This window comes from Nicrophorus vespilloides, unplaced genomic scaffold, assembly GCF_001412225.1.
Source record: "Nicrophorus vespilloides isolate i.1.1-1 unplaced genomic scaffold, Nicve_v1.0, whole genome shotgun sequence".
Taxonomy (NCBI): domain Eukaryota; kingdom Metazoa; phylum Arthropoda; class Insecta; order Coleoptera; family Silphidae; genus Nicrophorus; species Nicrophorus vespilloides.
In genome coordinates this window covers 91-26,318 of record NW_017096541.1, presented here as the reverse complement: position 1 = coordinate 26,318, position 26,228 = coordinate 91, and the positions used below count along the sequence as shown (strand labels likewise).

The 26,228-nt window shown below is 31.1% G+C and overlaps 2 protein-coding genes across 3 annotated transcripts; both read right to left on the bottom strand.

Annotated features, from left to right (window-relative positions):
• Positions 1 to 1,917: 1,917 nt before the first annotated feature.
• LOC108557357 lies at positions 1,918 to 14,894 on the bottom strand. 2 transcript variants are annotated; one of them, XM_017913839.1, is made up of 5 exons: positions 14,697 to 14,894; positions 4,974 to 5,066; positions 4,145 to 4,369; positions 3,909 to 4,083; positions 1,918 to 2,745 (listed from the first exon to the last, which is right to left on the bottom strand). In XM_017913839.1, exons 2-5 carry the CDS (start codon positions 5,053 to 5,055, stop codon positions 2,283 to 2,285), a joined length of 945 nt encoding a protein of 314 aa, XP_017769328.1. In that variant the 5' UTR covers positions 5,056 to 5,066; positions 14,697 to 14,894; the 3' UTR covers positions 1,918 to 2,282. The 2 variants fall into 2 exon arrangements, with proteins under 2 accessions (XP_017769328.1, XP_017769329.1); XM_017913840.1 differs by having other exon boundaries at positions 4,974 to 5,075; positions 14,698 to 14,894.
• A 5,537-nt stretch (positions 14,895 to 20,431) lies between these two features.
• On the bottom strand, positions 20,432 to 25,997 carry LOC108557355 (tyrosine-protein phosphatase non-receptor type 23). The gene is made up of 7 exons (XM_017913834.1): positions 25,846 to 25,997; positions 25,669 to 25,783; positions 25,405 to 25,607; positions 21,286 to 25,348; positions 21,048 to 21,232; positions 20,686 to 20,990; positions 20,432 to 20,620 (listed from the first exon to the last, which is right to left on the bottom strand). Exons 2-7 carry the CDS (start codon positions 25,750 to 25,752, stop codon positions 20,511 to 20,513), a joined length of 4,950 nt encoding a protein of 1,649 aa, XP_017769323.1. The 5' UTR covers positions 25,753 to 25,783; positions 25,846 to 25,997; the 3' UTR covers positions 20,432 to 20,510.
• Positions 25,998 to 26,228: the final 231 nt, after the last annotated feature.

Below are 26,228 nucleotides of genomic sequence, written 5' to 3'. Positions count from 1 at the left end.
CTCAACGAAACAGCGATGTTTAAGAAAATCCTATCCACTTTTTTTACAATTTCAACTGCTCGTAACAAGCGACTTGAAGGCACCACAAATATACCAATAGGCTCGTTGGAAAGTTGACATATTCAGCTTTCAATTGAGTGGTCGATGATGTAATTATCTTAAGGGGTTGTCGAGAAATTCACGAAAAACCGAAAAAAAACGTCATTTCTCTGTTACGAAACAAACATTACGTAACTTTTGTTACATAAAGAGTTGCGCAACGCTTGCGTGCATCTGATTATGCAATAAAATCATAAAAAAGTTTATTACTTTTCGAGTTATTAACGAAAATCTATTTTTTTGCTAAATCCTATACACTTTTTTTCCAATTTTCTACAGCTCATAGCAGACGACTCGGAGGTAGTACGAAGATGCCAGTAGGCTCGTTGGAAAGGTGAGACATTCAGCTTTCATACGAGTGGTCGATGATGTAATTATCTTAAGGGGTTGTCGAAAATGTAGCAAAATCACAATTAATTAACTAGTATTTGGACACTTAGTTAATGAAGAATTGGACATAAAGTCAATATTCTTTACTTCATCATATGGATTTAAAAAAAAACTTGAAATATTTTGTTTTATTAAATAAAATCAAAGATAATTTCAAGAAGCAACAAGTTGGCTTTTCCTGAGAGAATCTGTAACATAGATGATCGTTCTTTATCAATGTTTGTACTTAAGAAGGTATCGTGAATGACTATTCTAATTAAAAAGTGATCTTTTGAATCGAATATTTTTGTTATGTCCTATTCAGCGTCACATAGGAAATAATCAGTTTTCACATTGTAAAAAGTACTATAATTATATCTATATTATTTCAATTACAAATAATTACTAACCTTTTTTGTAAACAAATAACAAAAATTGCACTTTCTTTAGTAGAAACGATCTGTCTTGTAGTGACAAATTCAAGTTCGTCTTCTACACTGTTAAAGTAGTGCACATGAGCGATATGATACGGACCCCCTGCATTATAATCGCGAGAAAGTAGCGAAGAAAGATATTTGAAAAAGCGGGTGCGGTTAACACATAAAAATTCCAAAGTTTAAATCCTAAGAATAGAATAAGTCTATTGTTATCCGCCGGTATATTTTGCATAGAAATGTTTAGTATTCAGTATAAAAAAAATATCTTCTATCGATTTTCGCCAATAATAATAATAATCTTATTTTTAATTTACTGTTTGTTTTAATATTATCACATTTTATAAAATCTAATCTATATTAAACAAACATGATTATGAAATTATCAACAAAAAAAAATATGTTTTTTGGTTTTGCTCATCAATTATTTTTTTTACGTTACGAACATTTAATTTAGTAATGACCTTTGGGCGTTATCTTTACACTTTCCGGTAAAAGTTGTTTTATTTGCCACCACAACACACGGCATATTTGCTTAGACTTCTTTATCTACATCAGTTTTAATGCATTGCGTATCTTTTGCACCATGTATTCACACTATGTTGAAAGTGGATAGGTAAGGTTGTATTCACGTAATGTTTTTTGAATTACTGAATATTTATATATTCTTGAGTTTCTTCAGCATTCACTAATTTTAGTTTCTATACAAAATTGCATACTTTAACTATTAAATTTTATGCCGAAACATCAAATTTTTTAATTTCGATGCCCAAAACACATTTGAATTTGCCGGCAATTTGATAGCAATAGATAAATATAAAGATTAAGTTAGAAACCGTTAAAAATTACTAAAATATCTCATAATATATTTTAACATTCTATTGAAGGAAATCCGCAGTGGTGGATAAAAAGGAAAGAAAATTTAAAAAAAAGTGTGAATATTATACAAATTCCAAAAATATCTTCTATTTATAATTGCTTGTATTTAAAGAACAAAAAAAAGTACACTTATTACATCGATAATAAAAAAAACAAGGAAACAAATACAATTTATATGATTCTAAAGAAATTTGAACAATTGGCAAAACAGTTATAGTTATATATCACACATATAAATAATTGTAATCAGTACAACAATCTGTAAATGTATACTCCCTAAAAAGAAAATAATATGAAGTGATTCTATATACATGCAAGTGCAAGTTCAGTTACAAACTAGGAAATAAATTAGTGAAGCGAATATAGGAATCAAAAAACTTGTAACAAACTACAGTATACAAAAATATAGATATTCTTCGCGTCAGTTTCGTAGCAATAATAAATAAATTGGCTTGTCGAGCAATACTTTGAATCTTAGGTTTTTAAGTGTACACAAGTAGTCTAACTATAACTAAATTCTTCTACGAGTACTCTGGGCAGATAGGGACTTGGGGTGCCCTCGTAATAAGTTTTATACATGATTTTATTATGTTTTCTCCGACCACCGCCTTCCTTCTGTTTACGCAACTTCCTAGGTTTTGATCCTCTGCGACTGGGCATGTCCGCTTGCGTTCCATTATTGAACTGCAAAGACTGTGTTTCCTTTTTGTTCTTCCTGCTGTACATCGTCACTTCTTTCGGTCTTGCTGCAAACGACACCTTGTTTAAGATATTCTTGTCGTATTGCTTTCGTGCAGTTCCAATTGAGTTTGTCTGGATTTCCGGTACGGGTACTTCGTTCAACTTGTTGTGTTTATCGGTACGAAACCGCTTTTGAAGCTTCTTCCTATCTTTGTTGCCAATGGTGCGAATCTTCGACTGGCAAATGAAATATTTCGATTCTGTGCACATCCTTGAATTCCACCTAGAAACAATCAAAATTTTAATAACTTTAAAATGTAAAAAAAAGGATACATTTTTCGAAGTAGTCAACATCAAATACAGTGGAACCTCGCTTAACGAGTTTAATCCGTTCCAAAATTGTGAAACATATTCAAAAACATACATAATATGTGTTTAAAAATGATGTAGCAGGCGTGCAATCCGGGACTTGTCTTCTCATCGTCACTCGTTATGCGAAACGTCGCCTCGTTAAACGAGTCATTTTTTTTACAATTCAATTTGCTCGTTAAGCGAAATACACGTTTTGCGAGGTTCTATTGTATATCATTATTAAGAATTATCAACAAAAATAATATTTATATTTACAAAAATCATGAGAAATTAAATACAATGTAAAATGCGGATTTATTCTGATTTAGATAAGCATGTAATTATGTTATGTAAGCTACTTGATGTGTGTTCATTCAAACAAATTGCTACAAAAAAAATAACGTTTCCAAAGGATTATATTAGTACTTTGGTCATTAAAAATGATTTTATTGTAAAATTACGTAGATCTAAATGTTAACTTAACATTGAAAGCTAATTATTATTAAAGAAAGGTTACTTTACTTTTTCATATAGATTATTTTACAAATTTTATTCTAGTTCGTTTTTTTTAATTTATTTCGGTTAAAATTATTTTCAAAACTATAAAATTGCAATTTCACACAATTCCGCTTTCTGTATAATACATAATTTACTTCATCTGCATAACATTATATCATTTATTTTTAGTTCGAACATCTGTTTGAATATTTATTTTATAATTTATAAGAAATATTGCATTTCTTTTAAAAAAAAAAGATTCGAGATTTATTTATTTTATGTTTTTTTTTTGTGGTAATTGCAAACATTGAAGAATATTTATACTTATATTTAAAAGTTTTTAATATTTCACAACTACAAAAATATAACACAATAATATATAGAAACTACAGTCAAGATTTTTGTATTTCACTTAGTTTTTTTGACGATTTCATAAAGGAAAGACATGAATTTTTGAAAAGTGTATGAAATAGAAAATACTCATGTGACTAATGAATTTGTCTTTAACATTTTCATTGAGATTTTGATTAATAATAAATTTGAAAACAATTTTTCATTGATATTATAATTTGTGATATTATTTAAATCAAGTTTTACCTGTATTGTTTAGCAGGATCCAAAATAATGCAATTCCATAGGAGACTATCTTTATCGTGCATCAGATTGAAGTCTTCATGAAAACCATTGTATTGCACGCTTTTACCGGACTCGGCCCACTTCCAGGACATCGTACCCCAATCGTATCTACCGCCAACCCACCACTCTTTGGGCGCTGAAAACATAATCTCACTCAATTCCTCCTAGTCCCCTAGTTATAACATTAATCCAATTACCTAAACCCTTCTGATCCAAAGTCCTCCTGACGACCTTATCCTGATTTCCGTTCTTAATAGTTGCGATGTTGCTTCTCAATTCGCTGCATTTCCAATACGCATCCTGCCACGTCGCAGTGTAATTACTGAAATAGTAGCACTTGTAGCTGAGCCTCATAAAGTTCGGCGGACACGCGTAGCTCTTATCCTTCTCTGAATGCCTTTCATCCCTACTAGCACTCGAAACTGCAAATAAAAACAACAAAAGAGTTAATTATTTTTTACGAGGCAATAAACCTTGGAACATATAACATCCTTGGGACGTGATGAAAAATCTTTCTATTAATTAATCATTATTAATATCAATTGACTCCGATTAAACAGTGTACGTAACCCCGAAAATTCGAGATGCAGCCGCGATGAACTCATCCGACTATGCAAATAATGTAATCTATTACACTCCACACATCTCCTGCGATGACATAATAATTATTGTGCAACTTTCACACATTCACGCACACACAAAAATTAGAATGAGATACCGACAACAAAACAAATTGCCACTGTTAAATGTGAGTTATTACGTACATTCTATCGAAATCTAGACCAGAATCTACCAACAACCAACTGATTAAATATTTCATTATCTCTTTCATGAATTTACATTTAAGGTATCCGCAGAACCGCAAAATTGGACAGGAAACTAAATTTCACCATCTCGTAATCTAATCTAAATCCAAAGTTTGTGGATTTAAAAGTAAAAAAAACTTGTCATTCTTCCGCTGTAATGACCGTATCTCGGTATGCGTTTTAACCTAATTATTTCTTTTTTTAAATTAAATTTACTTACTTGCTAATAATGCGAAAAATAAAAATAAGCTGGTTTTCATCGTCCTTCCAAGAATCATCTTTGAACTATCCGATGTGTCCATAATTAGTGATCATATAATCCCTGCAACAAAAAAATGTATCTTTATAAATAATAAAAATCAATAAACATAGTCATAAAATACGAAAGTTTCCATTCACTGCTTTAATTAATTAATGAATTATGGTTCAATTGCGTTCCGACTTTATGATGGTATACAATATGCAGAGGAATGGAGAAAATGCATTTGCTGTTGTTTATGAACCTCCTTTCGAGAAAATCGTAACCTGACCTCGAAACGGAGTCACAGAAGATTCGTGACATTTCTACGTCTAATTTTATATTTGCTCTAACCGATGGAAATTTATTCCATTGTTAGCTGTAAAATTTGTAATATTACAAAAATTCATACACAAACGTGTATAGTAAATTACTATGAATATTGGTAGTTATTATGTTTCGACAGATTCATGCTCAAATAAGCAAATAAACTAATACTTTCATGCAATTTCTCAGATCTATAATGTGTGTTTTTTTTTTATTAAGGTATCATTTACTAAATAATCGTATTTAAATCTTCAACTAAATACAATTTCGTAAGATTTTAAGAAATTATATTCAAAATGTATACATTATAAAATGAAAGTGCATGAAAATTACGTTTGCATGGCATTTGAATAACGAACAAATCGGAATCAGAAATTATTACCTGCAAATTCGCTATGCGATAACAAGTTTTATTAGCACTATTATTAGTATCCATTTGGCATTGACTTTTATTATCAAAGTGTTATGAAATTAATATATTCTTAAAACATAATAAAATATGATTTGATAATTGCAATTTTTCATTGTTTTCTTTTTTGTTAATTCTCTTTAAAAACGAACATGAAATTGAGTATCTCACAGAAGAAAGTTAAAGATACTGAAATGGGATGGATCATCACCATGACAATAGGAAAGTTTTCTGAAAAGCCTTGAACTTATTGAGGCCGATCTGAAGGTTCTTGAAGAAATCGATCCGAACGAAGATTAAAACAGCAACTGCTAGACAAGGCACAAAAAAGGCGAGATAGCCTGTTGCAAAATAAATATGTATAGATGAATGATCTTACAGTTGATTATTTTCAAAGTGAATTTTCGTTTTAAGCAAAAAAAAATAATATTACATTCCGATAAAAATATCAAGTATTATAGTAAAATATATTCAAAAAATACACATAATATGTTTTAAAAATGATGTAGAGGACGCGGAATCCGGGACCTTGTAACACGAAAAGTCGCTCGTTAAGCAAATTAATTTTGTTCGTTAAACGAGGTTCCACTGTATTAGCATCAGTTTTATACTTTGGAATTGTAAACATACTTACGTTTTTATCTACTGCTTTATTATATAATATATTAGTATGTTTTTAAAGATGAAATTCATCGATATTATTAAATAATCTCGAACATTAAAGATCACAATAATTATTTATTAGAATATTGTTGATAACTTTAGAGATGCGATTTAAAATATTCATCTTTGTGTGCTATGTATGTCACAATAACATTGTGCAAATATTGGCAAAGTATTTATTTATACGCTTGCAATATTCCTCCATTACAATCGTTACATATTTTCTCTTCGCTTTATTTTATTATATAGGTCGAACAAATAGTGCATCATGATATAAACCAAGATTATTACTTTACCAACAACACTTTTTTTTTCTTATATTTCAAATCGATCACGACACATGTAACATATTTAGTCTTTGTTATAATTCATTAAAATTCATATAATTTTTCCTTTAGACTTAAATCGAATATGTTAAACAGAATAAGCTATAATTTTTAAATATGTATTTTTAACGATCATTAAATGTCACAGCCAACATGTTGGCATTCCTTCGCGAATAATGGAATGATATACGCTTAAAATATGGGCACAAAATTCGCTAAAAATAAGTATGAAGCGGAAAGTGTTTATCCGCCACACAGCATAGTTTCGGTTACGCCAAATTTCGCAATGTCTCTGTTTCACAGTGACCCTAAATATATCCCAAACGCAAGAAGAATATAAAATATGATCGCTTTTGTGTCGTAAAAGTTTATCGTTTTCACTGGGATTTAATAAGACTCATCATTTTAAAACAAGATTTGTCTTGTGGATTTCTTTTTAAATAAAACTTTATTATTGACTTTTAGTTATTAGATACTAAATTCAATTATGTTTTTGGCTAGTACTTCGAGAAAAACATGCATATCTTCACAAATAATTCTGTGGAAGCTTCATTCTAAAAACTAGACTATATACTTAATAAACATGAGAACAATTTCTTCTTGTACAAGTAAAGAATAACAAAACACGAAATGAATCAACTGTATAACTGTAAGTGACCTCATTTTAGTATGCAACAAGATTCAGTCTGCTTCATTATTTTTTTGTCATGTTTAATCATATTTTCACAATTTATTTTTTTCATGAAATTTATACGCGTCTTCATATAAAACTATTGTAGTTAAAACAAATAAATTGATATAAGACTTCGATCATTTGCTAAAGTTTTCATTTCGTTTATTTGAAGCGTTACTTGAAATAATTATCAAGAAATTGAATAACAACATTAAAATTAATATTCCAATAATTGCTACATCATGTTTTCACTTAACGAATCGATGTTTTAAATGCGATAATCTTATTTATTGAAAGGAAGTTCACACGAATCTGACCTGTATTGGTCAATAAAGAAATTTGCTGCGTTTTTATAAATTAATTCATCTTTAAGCAAATTGTGTAATATTGAAAGTCCATCGATAATTCTTGCCTTTTGGGTCATGTAAACGTCCACAATATAAATATAGTAATTTTGCAATTAAGGACAGTAATATTAGTCATTAAATCAGATGAATGCGGTCTACAAATCAAGTCATCGGCGATCAGCTTTTTTTTTGTTTTTTTGGAGTGCATGAACTTGTTTTTTAAATTAAATTTTCATATTGCAACATTAATTATTTTTGTATTATTATTATTTCGTTTTTGTATCAGAAATATATAAACAAAAACTTGAATTCCTTTCTTCAATCAACCTGCTACGTTTCGCCCACCGGCAAAGAAAAGTTTCGCCCACGATTTATATGCTAATATTTATGAGATTTTAGCGAACTAACGAAACGCGCTAAGTGAATAATCACACATACACATCGCTTCCAAAGTGCGTAAACTTACGCTTACGTAATTATTTCCTTCTGCCTGAGCTTTGGCCTAAATATGTTTCGATTGATCACCGTTTTTGTTATGATCCGGTGCATAAAATTTCTTGCAAGTATCCAAACAAATATTTGAAACTGTGTCAAGGATCAAGTTAAAATTCGCTCGGATGCATTTAATATGTAAAAGATGAAAAAAACAACAAACCAATAAACGTAATTATAGCGATTATTGTGCATTTGTTATGTGTGTTTGTGTATCATGTCTAATAATAGAAAATCCTTCGACGTAAACCCACTATGATATAATCGTTTGTACAGCGAACTGCCGGCTGCGACTTATCCTAAGGTATTCCGATCGCATTGCGAACTTTTTATGGTCGTTACGCACTAAAATTCTCAAGTTCGAAATGTTTATATATACTTTTTTTCTTCTTTTGGGTGTGTTGTGAATAGCTGTTTTTATAAATTGACCGATTGATTCGCTTCGAGGCTTTTGTGTTAAGACCCGCATTCTTACCATCAAAATGTTATTTATTGACCAACACTTCTATAGTCAGACAATGTCACCTGTTTTCTTTGCGGTGAACCTCTAATTATTTTAATTAATATTTTAACATTAATTAGTTGATTTTTAATAAAAGCACAGTCATTAAATGAAATTATATTTTTACATTCTTATTATTTACATTATGTAATTTTTTAGTCATAGTTAACAGCATAAATATATGAATTGAAAATATGTTTTTTTTTCATGTAGGGAAGTTATTAATTGATTCTTCTTAAAAAATCTTGTTGAAAGTAAAAAAAAACTAAGTTTTAATGTATTCTTCGTTAAATTGTTATCTATATATTCGTATTTTATGACGTTATGAAGATAATATTCTATTTATATAAATACCTAACTACCTTAGATTAGACGCTTTATGCACTTTTTAAATTGCGAGATTATTATCAAAAATTATCCAACTTCACTAGAGTTGACGTGTGGAATTTTGGTAGATTACCTAATGCATTTATTAGATAACTTTTTTACCTGACGATAAAACTGCAGTATCTTTAGTAAATTTTATAAAATATTCTTTGATAATCCAATAAAACAGGTATTATTTACACTTCAAATTTCATTACATTCTCCATACAAAATTTGATAATCTTAATTATAATGAAAACAATCAACATTTAGATAACATTACATAATATAAAAACTTCCATCATATATGGTTTTTTTTATCAATATTCTCATACCAATTTCAAATTAAATAAAATGTAATTAAAGAAAGCTGAACGTAAATTATATTTATTTTAATGAATCTGTAAATCGAATGATTAAAATGTGAATAAATATTGATGATAGTCAAATAACGCTGGAAAGGCAGCAATTTGTTTTATTTTTTATGTATACAATAAATTTCACTTAACAAAAGTTAAATAAATCTATTGAAACTTTGATTACCAAACAAAACAACAAAATCTCACATTGTATTTACGCTTCTGTTCTACTTATAGTGTTTCTACTGCACGCTATAGACGTATTTATTTGCATTTCTATTATTTTCTTCTGGCCATCTGTGACGCTCTGCGATAAGTCGAATGTTTTGAATGCGCGGGGAAAACAAATGTTTATTTTTTCATTAGAATGTTCATTTACACAATTGCGTGCACTCGGTTTAATTTCTAACAATAGCCTTCAATTGGGAATACTGGGGTCCGTCTTTATTTTAATAAACGCACGCACTGCTCCACTGACGGATTCAGGAATAAATCTCTGACAATGAAACAATTTTGGATAGCAATTGAACACTATGTGCTTCTTCATTATAAGTCAAGTATTTTCAATTCAAATACAACAAAGCCTGGTTCAATAAGTCTTACGATAGTCCTCGATTAGTCCGGTTTCAAACAATCCAGGATATGTTCCATAATTACTTAAATCAAATGTAGTATTATAGTCGCATTACTTTTGAATCTTTCAGCGTAATTGGGGAAAGTAGGAATAAGCAACTTCCATGTGACATGCATCGTTTTTAGAAACGTATGAAGTTTAGTTCGCGGCTTAATAGATATTACCTACCTACAAGAACGTAACAACCTACGTAGCATTATAGCAACTAGTTTTATTTTCAACATTAGCGCTACAAATTCTCTATTACTTTATAAAGTAAGACAGAATTTGTCAGCAGAATCTAAAATTTACTAACTTTATAGTAATAACATTTATATTATTAAACATAATTACGTTTTCATACAAATATTTTGGTTTGTCGGTATTTAAACAGATTCATTATGCAAACATAATCAAACTGAACGTATCCATTAATTAACACGTATAATTTCCTATATAATTACAGCAGTTTTCTTTATATACTGAATAAAGTATGATTTCCAAGGTTAATTACGTTCATCTAAACTTCGTGTTACGTAACTTTTTGTTTCCAAACTTTGTGTGCAAGAAAATCTGATAGTTTTATTGACCTTAAACTTCTGCGATTCTATTTCTGATGTTACCCGTATGTTTGTTTCGTGCATAACAATGTTTGCATGTTTAGATGGGACTATTTATAGCGAAGCCCATAGCCACCAAGTAGACTAGTTGTGTGTATATGATGTGATATTAATGAAATAGGAGAACGATGAGTGAGGCAATTTGGCAGATCGATTTCGATTTCACTCAATATAAACACTTAAATATTATCAATCATGTATGCAATGTCGATGTGTTCCGTGCAGTGACTAATATCTAATATATTTAGTCATTCAGTTTATATTTAGATTATTGCTATTTATTGGTCTTATTCATATAATGCTTTTTTCAAAAATAAATTTATAATGGTAGCAATAATCATTAATATGTGTAATTAGTGATTGCGGTTCTTTTTGTTATTAAAGAATCATCACTATATCTACGTTACTCATAATTCCTAAATATTTGTAAAAGTTACAAAGATAGCAAGTAAAAATCATCCAGTAGTTTCAGTCAAGAAACCAAAGATCATAAAATAAATTATATATAAATATAGAATGAAATAAAAATTATTGTTTAAAAAATATTGATATTGATTTTAGAATGTAAACTCAAAATAAAATATGATATCATAAAAACGTATTTACAAAGTAATTGATACTTTATTTTTCACTATTCTCTATTCATTATTCAATGCTGAGGTAATCATTCATTTCTTGTAATATCTGAAGCCTCGTCAAATTTCTTATACTGCAATGTATATAGAAAAATCTATCAACTCAGTTTTTATGCTTAGTTTACATGTAGAAATATAAACAATATCCTTTTTTTCTATCGGACAAGATACATCTGAAATGTATGATGTAATTTAAAAATATAGTTATTAAGAGAATTACTGGATTGTCCATAAAGTTCATGCCGTTTCTTTAATTATGTATGGTCTATTTTTGTTCTATAAACCTAGAATTTCTCAAAAAAAACTTCTTCAGGTGGCTTTTTATGTCAACTAAAAATTAATCGCCCTTCCAGTTATTGAAATTTTGCAAAAACTCAAATTTTGTACAAAGCTCTTAACGATTTATGTAAGCAAGCTTCAAAAACATTTGTCGATAGTTGTTTTTGATATTTTCAATAACTCTGCTCATTCACTTGTCGTGTAGTGCGGGTTATTCTCGATCAATGTCTTGATTTCATCATTAATACTAGCAGAACTTTAAGGCTGAAATCATCAGCTCTAAATTTAGAGAATTATGTTCATAAAGTTAATTTATCTAAAGCAACTTTTCCGTAAACAGAATATATCTTAGTTATTGCTTTAGTGGTATTTTTAGCTTTATAATAGAAAAGTATCAAAGTCTAAAATGCACTTTGTTTTCTACCATCTTCATAAATATCTCAGTTTCATTTGGTCCAAACCAAACTTTTTTTCATTCCATAAAGAAATATGTTGGGATGTACTGTAAAAAAGTTAAGAAAATACTATTTTTTTTCAAAACATCTCAGGTTGCAAAATTTCTTCACTCAATGTATTTAATAATCGATTATTTCTGTGAAACGAAGTGTAAACTGATTATGTCTTTAATTTCTTCTTTAAAAAATGCTTAATTTTATAATTATTATTATTATGACTCTGCATCCGCACTTTCACGTAAGCAAAATGAACTAAATACGTTCAAAAAGAAAATATGCTCACGTTTTAAAGATTAATTAATGAATTGGAATGAATCAACATCAACATGATTGTTAATCACCAGAACCAGCGAAACGACATTGATTGCATTTCCGTATTTTGAATGCTAATGAACTCGGTCGTATTGGATCCAGGATTCGCGGATCGTCAAGTCGCGCAATGAAGACGATCCGAGAAGATCATCGGAAACATTCTGCAGATGCGTTGCAACAAAACCGAAGGCCCTCGAGGAAAGTTATTTCTTTTTTTTGGCAGGAATGCAAAAACGACAACGCAGAGGAAGAATAACAGACAGACACGAAGGGGAAACAGCGCAAATGCGATTTTAATTAATAATCATTACGAGCGTGCGGGTTTTTTGTATTTTTACAGCCGGGTGGTCTGCAGCGATTCTCCTCCTTTGTGCAAATTGATATGCATCTCGTGGGTGGAGAGTGTAAAGGATATTTATTGCCTTTTCGGAATTTATCTCCTCCTTGCAGACAAAGTGCGATCAAGAGAGCAGAACCAGACTATTTGATCTGCCTATTTATTTGTTTATTTGCATGTTGCAAATATAGTTGTAGCGTTCAATATGCATGGCCGTTTCGTAAATATGAAGAGCGCGTGGGCGGGAGGGAGAGTGAAACAATGTTTTCTACGCACGAGAGGCAACGTAATTCGACATTACTCGCGTGTCCAAATCCATTGAACATTGCGACCGGTCGTTCTCGTAGATGCCAAAGACAGATTTATCCCGTGTGCCAAATCCCAGTCGATAACAAACGCGGACGCATCCAAAACAATTTGTCTTAAAGTCGAAAGTCGACTTAATAATTTAGGTAAAGTTCAATGACAATAGAGAAACATAATTAATGTGGAGGTTATTCCATTTATAACTCTTAAATTCATTCTAACGTTTCTATACAATATTCGTGTAGCTCAAAACTCGAGCTATAGTTTTTAATTAAATTATTAATAGAAAAATTTCATTCAAAAGAAAAGTAATATTAAGATTGTTTCGATATAACAAAGTCTGCAATTTCCACAAAAACATTCCAATTTAAGGCAAGTCAGAATTTGTACTGGAAGATGAAAATAACATCCAAGAAATTTGACATGAAGTTATCCATATAACTTGTAAGATGTTAGTAATTTGTTGAACGCAGAAGATATTGATTTTTCAATGAAAAATTTGGAAAACTTTGTTAAAAGAGAAGAGAACAAATAAATGATTTTTTAACATAAAATTTACTTAACATTTACTAAGAAGTTGTTATTTAATAAAACTTTTCTCTGTTTGGGAAAATAAATATTCATTTTCTTCAAAAAAACGTATCCCTATTATGAACATAACATATTTAACTCTGAAATCAAAGTAATTTCATGAAATGCATACTATTCGTGAATCAAAGTACAATTTAGTTCATCAAAACTAAAGATGCACACATTAATAATTTAGATATTTTCTTTACTATTAAAATTTTTAAACATAAATTGATTTTTTTTTTATTGAAAGTCAACAAACTAAGCAGAAATTCTTGAAATTACAATTCTATTATTGCATTATCATTTTGTTGAATAGAAAAATCTTATTATATTATGTTTAGAATATATGCGTTCTTACTGTAAATGAAGCGAACACAACATTTGCATGCGATAACACTAGATACATTTTTGTGGAATATTAAAATTAGAAATAAGGTATTCAACCTCTTCAAGAGCGAAGAAACATAATTGACTTGGATTTACATATACTTAACATAAAAATATATAAAACAAAATAGAGCACTGTATTAACAAAAAAAAAATAACTCAATTAAGCCAATATTTTGTATCATTTAATAACAGCAATAAAAAAAAATTTCATTGACTAACTTAATACATTTAAAAATAAAAACTGTAGACCAAGGACAATCCAACTAATGTAATAAATTTACGCGAAATGCTCGATAGATTTGTATTTTCACAATTGTATAAATGGAAATAACTAATTACACGACGTGAAGCAACTTCAGTAAAAATTAATTACGTAGCATCCTTTCTATTATATTCTATAATTAAATGCAGAATCGTTGTAAATAACATAAATTTCGGATTTATTCAAATTCGTTTGAATGCGTCAAAGTAATTTTTTATAATGTAATCAATATTGTCGTAAAAAGGAAGCGCCAAAAACCTGTTTTAATCATTTATAAAATGCCAAATTAATAATTTGATCTTCAACTATAATTGAGAGCATTTTTTTTATAAGTGTTAATGTTATTGGAAAGTTCTTAAATTATCAACAAATTATCCATGTTTGGAGGTAGATTGAATCATAAATAATGCAATTAACGGATTTCGAATTGCATAGAGTTGTCTTTTCTAATTAAACTCACCTGGTTTTGGTTTCAGAAGTGTAGAATCCTTTTGCAAGGAAACCACCGAACGTTTAGTTCTTATTTGGATAAAATCCTGGGTGCAGCGACGGTGTGGAACACTGGAGGATGGCCAGTACTAATCTATACTAAAGTGTACTACTAAACCGTACGGCGCGAACGACCATTCGCGACTGAACCAGTGAGAATTCGAATTGTCTCCTGCATACTCTGTATTTCTGCCAATGTAACACCGCGCATTTTTTTCATGCAACCTTTGCTTCCCAAACATGAATCATTTTTTTTATAAACGCTGTCGATGACCACCGTTTCACTAAATTTGCATATATAAAATACACTCTTATATATATCTATTTATATACGCGATTCCTTTCGCTTCAAAAATTTGTATTTTTAGAAGATAACAATACGTGCATCACAATTAAATATGTGGAGAATTCTCAAATTGTTTTCAATTTCAAATAATATCCACACAATTGTTAGACAATACATAATAAACATTATAAATCACCACAATAAACATTACTCCATTTTGGGTAGTTTACAAATAAAGTTTTGAATTTTACAATGTGAATTCTCAAGATTCCAGTTGTTCGTGTTTTGACAAATTCTGTTACTATATAGATGAAGGTCGCAGAATTTGGACTACCTGGACATTTTTCTAAATTTGGAATGGACACTTTAGATCTTCAAAATGACATAATTTCATTTATAGAAAATACAGTTGAAAATATTAAAAAAAAGTGTAAATTAAATACAAAGCAACTTGTTTCCCAGGATGGACCAGTGAATTAATTTCAGTTTTATTTAGTATAATTTAAGCAAAAGTAATTTGTGTTTTTTTGCAATCACTGCAATTTTCTTGCTTAGTTCTATTTTTCACTTCAAATACAAAATTATGTAATAGTTGTTTTATTATCATTGTTTAAAAATCTTTAATTTAACTGATCCAATCTAAGCAACTTTTAGTAAACTATAAAAAAATAATTTAAAATCTGCATAAGTTGGATGATTATTAACACAATTATAGTAAATTATAGTTAAATTAAGTATATAACGACATATGTTGATACTTATTCCAGGTGTGTACAAAGTTTATCAATATTATAGTAAAATATTGAATGCAACGTTTTTTCATTTAATTTTTACAAGAGCAGAAAGATTTAGTTCTATAGCCTAGTTTGATTCAAATTAGGGCCCAATTGTCCACTATAAATCATTTTTTAATAAAAAAATGATAATATCACGATTAATACTAAAATTGAAAACAACAATCAATTTTAGCAAACAATGCATTTAATATCCAAAAAAAAAATAATACTATCTAAAATATGTAAGCATTGATAAGAAAGTATTAATATAACTGAAAACAATTAAACGGAAACAGGATTAAGAGAAACAATCTTTATTTCAGATTTTAAACAAATCTTATAAAAAACAATCAACAAAAAAAAAGATCGATATTGATTTAATAATATAAGAAACATGCGTAAACAGTAGAAATATACAACTTATTTATATCTACTACATGCATAACTGATAAATGATCACGACTATTACTCAATATATAAAATATCGAATGAAATACAATTTTACATGTTTTTCATTAGTATTATGATAGTCGAAACGACTTAAGATTTGATACAAAAAAAAAATTATGTAAGTTTTAGTTGTTAAGAAAATCACCAGGTCTTCATTCGATTCGATTTCTTCTGGAACGTTCAAATTGGCCGCAATCAGCATAAGACCTTCAGTTAACTTTTCGTCAGTTAAAGATGTAAGTCGAGGTAACGTAATTCGATATATCTCTTTACTTCAAACAAGATTAATGTAGCTTCAATTGAACACTATCAAGACAAATATCCGAAAAAATACCTATTCAAAAAGTTAAGTTTAATTTGCTCCAAACAGTTATTTTTATAATTATTGCACAATATTTGCCATTCATTCAATTAATTTCATGGTACATTTGAAATAGCTTTACGCAACTGATCGAAATCAAAAGTGTAAAAAAAAACAACAACAATTGCTTGCAGCAAATCTGTTTCAATTATATCATAAATGAAGTGAAAACGTAAATCAACAGCGAATTGCATTATACACAATACAAATTAACGATAAACAAAAAATATTCTCGTCGACAAATAAAGTAATGATATCTATTCATTATATAATATTGTATTCCAATACTATCTCCGATCTGATCAGCTGGATCAGATGCACATCCAAAAGTGATAAATAAATCTGGAAAGGTATTATTAGCTGATTAAAATACAAAAGCAACAGTTACGGCGATAATCTAAAAAGTAATTGGAATTCTTGTGTATGTATCATGATTTCTATGCATTAGATTCAAAACAATCCAAATGAGATAATAAAGTAAAAGCTGTTACGATTTGGTTTTAACTTTAACTGTTTTTTCTTATATAATTTCAATGGATTGAAAACTAATTATATTTCTTATATGATGTTAATTAATAATTAACTAAGATCATATGTTATAAGGAAATAATAAATATTTAAAAGTGAGCTGCATGAAAATATTTCTCACAGCAATTTGATGTTCGGAAACCATAAATAAGCGTAATATTTTAGTCGTAGATGCAAGTTTGCAATGCGTCTAATAAAGAAATTTTGTTTTCCTTTCCTGCGTTGTATCATCGACGTGTTTACCGTGGAAATGGTAAAACAGCAATGAAACAAAAACAGCATCTCGCGCACAAATTGCTCAATGGTGAAGTCACTATATTAATGTTCGTACAACTACTTGCTGGACCGCTTAATATAGAAAATCGCTTCGTCATAAAGAAAGTCTCGAAAACTACAGATTTTTGACTAACAAGATTTCGATTTTTCTTTCGCAACGAGGCCACTTATAACGCTGCTTATTTAGTTATTTTGTATAATATTATTACCTTAAAGAGATGCGGTAATTCAAGCGATATTCAAATGAGAACGTTGTATATTAAACTGTTGGAAACTGAAACGGTCTAATTGATTGGAAGGAAAAACGAATAGATGGAGTGCACGAATGTGCCGCGCCGTCAAAGCTGGCCACCGTGATTGTTTGTTTAGATTAGAATGCCGAATGTTTGTTAGAAATGTTCCTGCGACTTCCTCCTTCGTTGCTTTACGACTAATAAAAGAAGGAATATTGCTGGAATGTGTTCTCCGATTCTCATTACCATTCTTTGTAATTCCAGCCTAATATTTATATTCAATATATTAAACAAAACTAAATAAATAAACATTGTATTATATTTCAATAATTTAATTAAAACTAATCATTAATTACGCTAATTACATCCAAATGGATGAAACCACAGCAATGTATGAATACTCGCTACATTTCCCACACATCCAGCTTTCATATAGATCTTTTCAAACAATTCAATGTATTATTGCTTCCGAGAAAATCATTAAAATATGAAAATACTGCATTTTCAATCGTTAATTTTACAGCCAAATGGATGAAACCATAGATATGCAGCTTTCATATACATCTTTTGAATCAATTTAATGGATTATAGTTTTAAAGAAATATATACTACAATTTACATAAAATTCAAATCTGTTTTTAAATCTGTGTGAATGTTACAATAAACTTTATTATAATCTAAAAGTGAAGTGATGTTTAAATTGTTCAAATCATACATGCGAAACTACTCGATAAATATACTAAAACGCATCTGGATGTAAAGAATGTGGTGTTGATATCGAGGACAAAAAAAAAGAAGGAAAACAGTAAACTCCCAATTTGCACAACTAAAAATCGAATTGTTGGCGAATTCATCAATTACTCATCAGTACTGATGGATTGCGAATCAGTCGTATGAATAGAATAACTTTAAAATTTACGACCTGAGAACGGAATTATTGCATGGTTAGTCAACTACAAAGTGCTCTAGGATATATTTTTATATGCATTTTATAGAAAAGTAAATTCAACTTTCTTAAAATAAATTCCATATCACATTCATTTCATTTCATATAATTATTATATAAGAACGTAATATCAATTATCTGATATGTTTGTAGACAGAAATGTCTGTTTTCAAGTGATTTATAAATAATAAAAAAGAGATTTATCCCAGATAAATCCGGGATGATTAGGCAAGATGATTTGAATTGGCAAATTTATCAACAAGTAAATATCAACATTGAAGTTACAAAGTAAATAATTTAAGTGAAATTTTATAAATAATATTTATATTTTGTGCATTTTGTTATGACATTGTGGGCAATAAAATGATGTCACTGGCGCCAATAATTATAGCATAAATAAAAAAATACACGAAGCCACGCACAGCATTGAAGCTATTGGGATTAATGAAGTGACTAATAGACAGCTCAGCGATTCTCCTATTTGTATTCTAAACCTCAGTTTCGTAATTATTTCGTGGTAAAAGAAAAGCACCATAAATGGATTGAATTCGTCATTTGATGTAAATTTTTAAGGTGGTTTCGTAATTCCGTATATTCGATGTAGAATGCGAATCGGGCCAGGGAAATCCGATTGGAGCGAACCGCGAAACTATTTATAAAATCCAGTCAGACTGGAAGAAGTGCACTCACTCAAAAATCTTAATCCACTTTCTCTGTAGGAAAATAATATTCGCTCGCCTCAGATCTCAACCCAAATCGATCCAGCCGCTTGTACGGAGTGGAGTGTATGTTATTTTGAAACCAAAGACACATCATTTCGACTGGATCTGGTTGTTCGCCGTGCATTCAACCTGGGCTCAGACTGCATGTCTGCAGAGAATGGCGAGTTTCAGAGTTCGCTCTTATGCACCAGCGAATTCATTTAGTCCACATTTCGCAATTGCTAATGTATCATCATTATTTTCGAGCAAATGCCAAAGTCTTTTGCATAACAGGATATTTGATTTGATCGATATAAAATATAATTTGCTCAACGTAACCAAACAAACAAAAAAACGCATTCTTTCAATGATGATAGTAATTTTCATCGTGCTGTTAATTTGCATGTATTAGTTTAACTCATAACTTCGTAAATTGTCTGTTTGTCACTAAACAATTTCGTGCAACTTTATAAATTCATACTTTCTTCTATTTTAGTGGAATGGTTAAAAAAATAATATAGTTTCATTTTAATAAACTGAAATAATAATAACATATGTAAAGCAGATGATGAAATCGTAATACAAATGTATTTCCATTTCTATCTATATTACGTAATAAACGATTATTACCAATTAGTAATTAATTAGATTTGCGTATAAATAAAATAAAGTCTATAAATAGACGATCATTTAAGTTAAAGTTAATTAATATCATTGTCTTGCATGTATTTCGTAGCGAATGAAACATATGTACATATTTCTTGGGCTTTGTAGGTTTCATAATAGCAATCCTCTCGAAGGTCAATTATTACTGATTTATGCCCACAGTTATTCGATACCCAGCATCTCGCGGCATGCACGAGTTTTAGTTTAAGCGCCTGAAACTATGACTCTTCGCGTAGTTTCACGTAATAAGCACTTCTCCGCTAACATTCAACAGATATTTTCATGTAATCTCAAATAAAACACAGAGGAAGAGGGATTCGATATTACAATATATTTTATTGACTAATCAACATAAATCAACAGTAACTCAATAATCGATAAATATATAAATATATTACTAAAAAAAATCGTCTTTAATCTAATATATCTGATAATAAAATACATTTACATATTATGGAATTATAATTCAAATATAAAGCACTTATTATTTTTTTTCTTGTTGAGTATATAATATTTATAAGGAAATAATTACAAAATTTTTATAATCTAGGATAGTAAAACTCACATTTTCTTCGTAGCCCAAAGCGGATCCAGGGTGCTGAAAGGATCGACGACAGTTTTAGGCATCTGCATCACCTCATCAGCCTTCTCGTTATCACTCTTTGTATAATCTGCCGACAAAAATAATTAATATTGTTATTTATGAGAGTTGCTGGGAAAATAACAAAGGACATACCGCGTTTCAATGCTTGAATGTAGCTCAGAAGTGCGGTATACACAAACTTCAAATGCTCTCTGTCTCTTAAGATATTCTTCCTTGCGCAAGACATCTTACAAGCTACACTGGGAATGTCGGGTAATGGACAAGCTGTTGCCGCCAGTTCCATCAAAACAGTCAAAAGGACGCATGCAATTCCGCTGCGTCCGACGCCGGACATGCAATGAACCAGAACAGGATTTCCATTGCATTTCTGCTGATCGAACACCGTTATAATCTCTTTCAAGTAGTTGACGAACGGCAACGGATTTGTTAGGAACAAACTGAAATCAGATTTTAATGATAATCTTTTATATTTTAATAAATCGTTCACTGCGTACCTTCCAGGCCAAGCAGTAAATTGAAGCAAAGTTACGATTCGGTTTTCCTTTTGATCCGGCAACATTATATTTAATTTGCGTTCAGTCCAAAATTCCTTTTCAGTACAACTCAACATAGTTATGAACTTTGATGAGACAGGCAGTTCCTTTCCAATTTCCTTTGGCCAATATACATCATCTTTTAGCTAAAAGTAAGCAATTAACAATGTGTCTAGTTAAAGATTAAATTATCACTTACTTCGTTATTTGATAAAAGACAGACTACAGTTTCCACTTGCTGTTCCCAAATCATGGTCCAAAATTCTGCTAGTGTCAGGGTCGTTGGTGCTTGGGTAACGATAAAATCCATACTATATGGATTTACATCTTTTATATGAGAAGCATTAATGTAATCATCTTTGGACGAAGTCAAAATCACTCTGCTAAAATCGTACGGTAAAATGTCGGGGCTTCGGTTCTTCAATGGATAACATCTAGCAACAGATATACTCCTTTTGTTTAAATCCACATTTTCCTGGCAGTCCTGAATCTCCTTCCATTTTAGTTCCAACGTGCTTGGACCTGACAAAGTTTTAACGTTCAATCCCTCCACGTATTTCTCGAATTTATCAACTTCCTGTATGAAATGTCGGATAATTTCGGAATTTCTGAATGGCTCTCCTCTTTTTATATTTTTTTCTTTATTTTTCACTTGCGCGGATGTCGAAGCATCAGCTTTCTTTTCGTCCGATTTCTTTGCTGGTACAGTTTCCGGCTTAGATTCAGCTTTAGGTGGTTCTGGTTTAGCGGCTTCCTTTTGTGGAATCAAAGGCGCTTGGCTTATTGAGAAATCCAATCCAGCCAATAAATCAATGCTGCTCTCTTTTTTAGATGTATTAGTTGCATTTTGCGCAACCGCTTGTGGCTGACTTTGGGCAGCGGCAGCAGCAGGTTGATAGGTTTGTTGATTGTAATAATTGTTGTAAGCACCGTAACTTGGCTGATTTGGATCCGGGGTGTTTGATTGCTGAGGATACTGATTGTATGCATTTGGATAAGTCTGTGAATAATTGTAGGGGGTCGTAGTTTGGGGATATTGATTACCAGATGCATAATTGTATTGATTTGGATAGTTTTTCGGACTGGCATTATTTGCTTGTCCATATGCATTTGGAGTGACCGCATTTTGATAGTTGTAGGGATTTTGCGAATATTGGGAATACTGACTATTTTCCTGATTGGTATTGTCGATTTGTGGCGTTGAAATGTTAGCTTGCTGATACGGATAAACATTGGAAGGGGTTTCTTGGCTGTACTGATTTGCTGAACTGCCGACTTGCGGAGTTGAAGTAATTGGTTGTTGATAAGCATATGCACTTGATGAATTGTCTTGCTTATATAACGTAGCTGTGTTATTGATCTGCGGGGTTGACGTGCTAGGTTGATGATACATAGTCTGGATGTCAGGTTTATAATTAGTGGCTTGTGTTGTGATTGGTTGTTGATAAGAGTACACATTCGCAGCATCATGTTTGTATGAAGCCGGAGTGTTGTTCATTTGCGGAGTTGTAGTACTTGGTTGTTGGTATGAATATGCAGTACCAGCAGGTTCTTGCTTATAACTTGTTGCAGCATTATTCGGTTGCGAAGCAGTATTTGCTTGTTGGTATTGATACACACCTGATGGATTCTCTTGATTATATTGGTTGGGTGTATTAGTTATTTGAGAATTTTGTTGGTTCGGCTGTTGGTATTGATACGCATTAGAAGTATTAGGATTTGCAGCATAAGAAGTACTCTGCGATGCATCATAGTATTGGTAGTTCTTTCCGTCATTTTGATAGTTGTAAAATTGGCTTGTAGGTTGTTGTGCATTTTGAGAATATGTAGATGTCGTGGGAAACTGTTGATTGTAATTATAATAGTTGCTTGAATAACTCATTGTATTTCCAACTCCACTCGGGGCAGTAGAATAAGTAAACGGTAAAACTCCATTAACCTTCTGCGATTGTTCCGAAGCTGCCACATACGGGTAATTAGTACTTGATACAGTTTGATAGGATGACGCAGGTTTCGAATAATTCGAGTGCGGATTAACCGAAGTTGGTGGTACATCGCAAGTCTCAACTGTATACACTGGGTTTGTAACTGGATAATTATAAGCTTGCGAGTTTGTATAGTTATACTGATAATTGCTATTGTTTGCAACTTTTAAGGAATTCATCCGATCCACCAAGCAATTATCAATATTCTTATCGGAATAGTTGACCTGGGTATAACCATGACTTCCGTAAGTGCTCGTACTTACAGAATTAGCATATTGCTGAGAGTATCCTAATTGCGGTGGAATATATTCCTGCTCCGATTCAATTTTCTTCTCTTTCATCGAATCTAAATAATCCTTCAGCTTCGGTTTATTACTTTGGACTACGTTATGTTCGCTAATCTTTTTAACGTGTCCATTCTTAATCAATATTTGTTCCCGTTCTTCTTGCTGCACTTTACATGCACTTTTAATACGCTGCAGTAACTTCGCCACATTTGTCTCCAGTTTACTGTAAAATTCTATACCTTTATTGGCTTTCGCTAAAAGATCATCATAAGTATCATGAGAAGCTATCAACGCGGAAATGGTGGTGCTTCTTTTCTGCAAAATATCTTGCAAATACTTGCGAGATGGAGTGAATTTAGCATAAATCTCAACTATTGCTTTGCAAATATTGTCTTGAGCCACCAAATTCTGATCTATTATACTTTCAGATTTTTTATGTTTCTCAAGTTCTTGTTTAAATACGCTCTCCAAAGTTTGGTCAGGTTCTCGTGTGACCAAAGCGTTTGTGATATCATCCTGGTGTGCAGAATCTCTTAACTGAACCCATAAATTTACACGTTGAGTCTTCATTTCCTCTACTTTAGACAATAAATTATCTAATTGCTCCACAACTGTCTCATCTACATTTGGATCAGGCAACTGAAGGCTTGGTATCTGCATTCGCAACTGATTCAACGGTTGCCCCAAAATCTTCAAATTTGCTACGTGCGTAATCATCGCCCTGTGTAAATTTTGGTTGGATTCGGATGCTTTATTATGAGCTTCTTGATATTTAGAAAACTCTCTGGATAAGTCAGTTGCTATTATACTTGGGGGTCTCTTTCCCATTAGATTTTGATAATCTTTTTCAGCCTGATCCTCTTCTTTCAAATATTCACTGATATCGCTCAACATTGCTTCAACCTCTTGATAGGTATTTGAAAGTTTTCCCATAGCTTCTATCAACTCTTTAGTAGCGTTTGGTCTCCCAACCATAGACGCTGCTCTATCCACCAATTCTTGAGACAAACCAGAAGCATTTTTCATATGATGCAACACATCTAATTGCATAGAGGCCATGAACTCATTTAATTCTTGATCTTTTTTGTCAATATTTTCACCGATGAGGCGTAAAAACTGAGCCTTTTGCTCACTGTACAAAGATGAAGCTTCATGAGCTTCCATGGGAACCAACCTGCCAAAGATATCAGGTCCGGATACTTCTATATCGTGAATATTGAATGGAATTCCTTTTACTAAAGAAGCCCCTTTAATCTCTTGTAAAGTGTCCAATTTTGGCACTTCCTCATGGTAAATAAATTCATTCTCGTTGGTGGCTGCTTTACGCTTCCCTTCAATTACATCATGTGTGAACGCTAAGGTTTCTTTGAATGGACCTTGGTATGAACTTGAAATTTTTTCAGCCACTTTTCTGGCTTCTTCTAGTGTCTCTAAAGCAGCCTGATAGAACGCTACTCTTTCGCCCATTTTCTGTTGTTCCTCTGCTTGCTGCCCTTGATACAACAGTGCAATACTTCTGTGATATAATATTTTGAATTGGAGATATTGAGTTATGTACTTGTTATTTGGAAAATTATCAACAACAATTCCATCAAAGCCTCTGTGCTGAAAGAACAACTGCAATGCCCTATTGTAATATTCAGCCAACTGTACAGCAATTTTAGCAATGATGGTTGCCTTTCTATTATCCAATAAACTTTTTTCTAAAATGCATTCCTGTGCTTGGGCTAAGCAAATGATTTGCATACCTTTAATCTGATCACTAGAAGACATTATTAAATGTATCAGTCTGGAGTAATTGTCTCGGACTGTTTGGAAAGCCCAAGCTGCACATTGAAAATGAGTGCAGGCCATCTTCATTCCCTCAGGAGTATTCCTACTATCCTCAGCTCCTAACTTTGAATGCAATGATCCTATATTTATCAAAATACTCATCAATTCAAAATTTATATCTTGAACACTTGAAGCCATTTTGGTATAATCATCCTTCCTAAAATATTATTTAGTAAATATAACAAAGTTTCTTTAAAAGATTTTAAACTATACCATGAAAAATAAGCGGCAGCAACTTGGTTCTCTTCCATAGGGAATCGTGACTTCAAGAAATGCAATTGGCAGTAATACTTTTTAAGAACTTGACAATTTATAATGTCAACAGAAGGCCACACAGCACTCACTCGTAAGGTTTCCAAATTATATATTTCATTATTATAACTTTCTGGGTCCTCTTGATAAAAGCTCGATATATACTGCAATTCAATAAATTCAATATAGTTTACTCTTATTTATTTCTTTTCTATTCAATCTAACCGGTTTCAAGCATGGTCCAAACGAGACTTTCTCAGAGGTGAGCAGATCAAAGCTGATCATCGGTAGTCTAGGCACAGCTTCCATTATTTAATGTTCTTTAAAATAATTTGTTTACCTAGAAACAACAAAGCTGTCAAAATGAACGGTTTAGCGGAAATATCCAATTTATTCACTTACATTTAAACACAAATGATTTACAGATCTTTTGTAATTATGATAAGTAATCGATTTATCAGTTCAGAGAACATTTAACGCAATTACTTTGACGAAAAAAAATACAGAAACCCCCTTCATCTTGACATATCTAATTGTTGACTCACAACCAACCGATGAAATGACAATCCGCTTTACAGTGTTGCCAACTCTTTGATGATCCCGTTAACAAAATTATTCGATGCATATTTCATATAAATATATACGTGAACAGGAATCGTACTACCGTACTATATCGGTGGCAATCGCAAGCCCGACAACTGAAATCCCGATGTTCGAAATCCCAACGTTTGAAATCCTGAGTGTATCGAAATCCCGACTATATTGAAATCCCGACTGTGTCTTTT

Bases quoted from the DNA above. Each gene is read 5' to 3' on its own strand.
- LOC108557355 (XM_017913834.1), bottom strand. From the start codon at position 25,752: ATGGAAGCTGTGCCTAGACTACCGATGATCAGCTTTGATCTGCTCACC. The intron at 21,233-21,285 runs GTAAGTGATAAT...GCTTACTTTTAG, and splicing joins GTCTTTTATCAAATAACGAA to CTAAAAGATGATGTATATTG. The intron at 20,991-21,047 runs GTACGCAGTGAA...ATCTGATTTCAG, and splicing joins TTTACTGCTTGGCCTGGAAG to TTTGTTCCTAACAAATCCGT.
- LOC108557357 (XM_017913839.1), bottom strand. From the start codon at position 5,055: ATGGACACATCGGATAGTTCAAAGATGATTCTTGGAAGGACGATGAAA. The intron at 4,370-4,973 runs GTAAGTAAATTT...TTTTATTTGCAG, and splicing joins ATTTTTCGCATTATTAGCAA to TTTCGAGTGCTAGTAGGGAT. The intron at 4,084-4,144 runs GTAATTGGATTA...TTATGTTTTCAG, and splicing joins TTTGGATCAGAAGGGTTTAG to CGCCCAAAGAGTGGTGGGTT.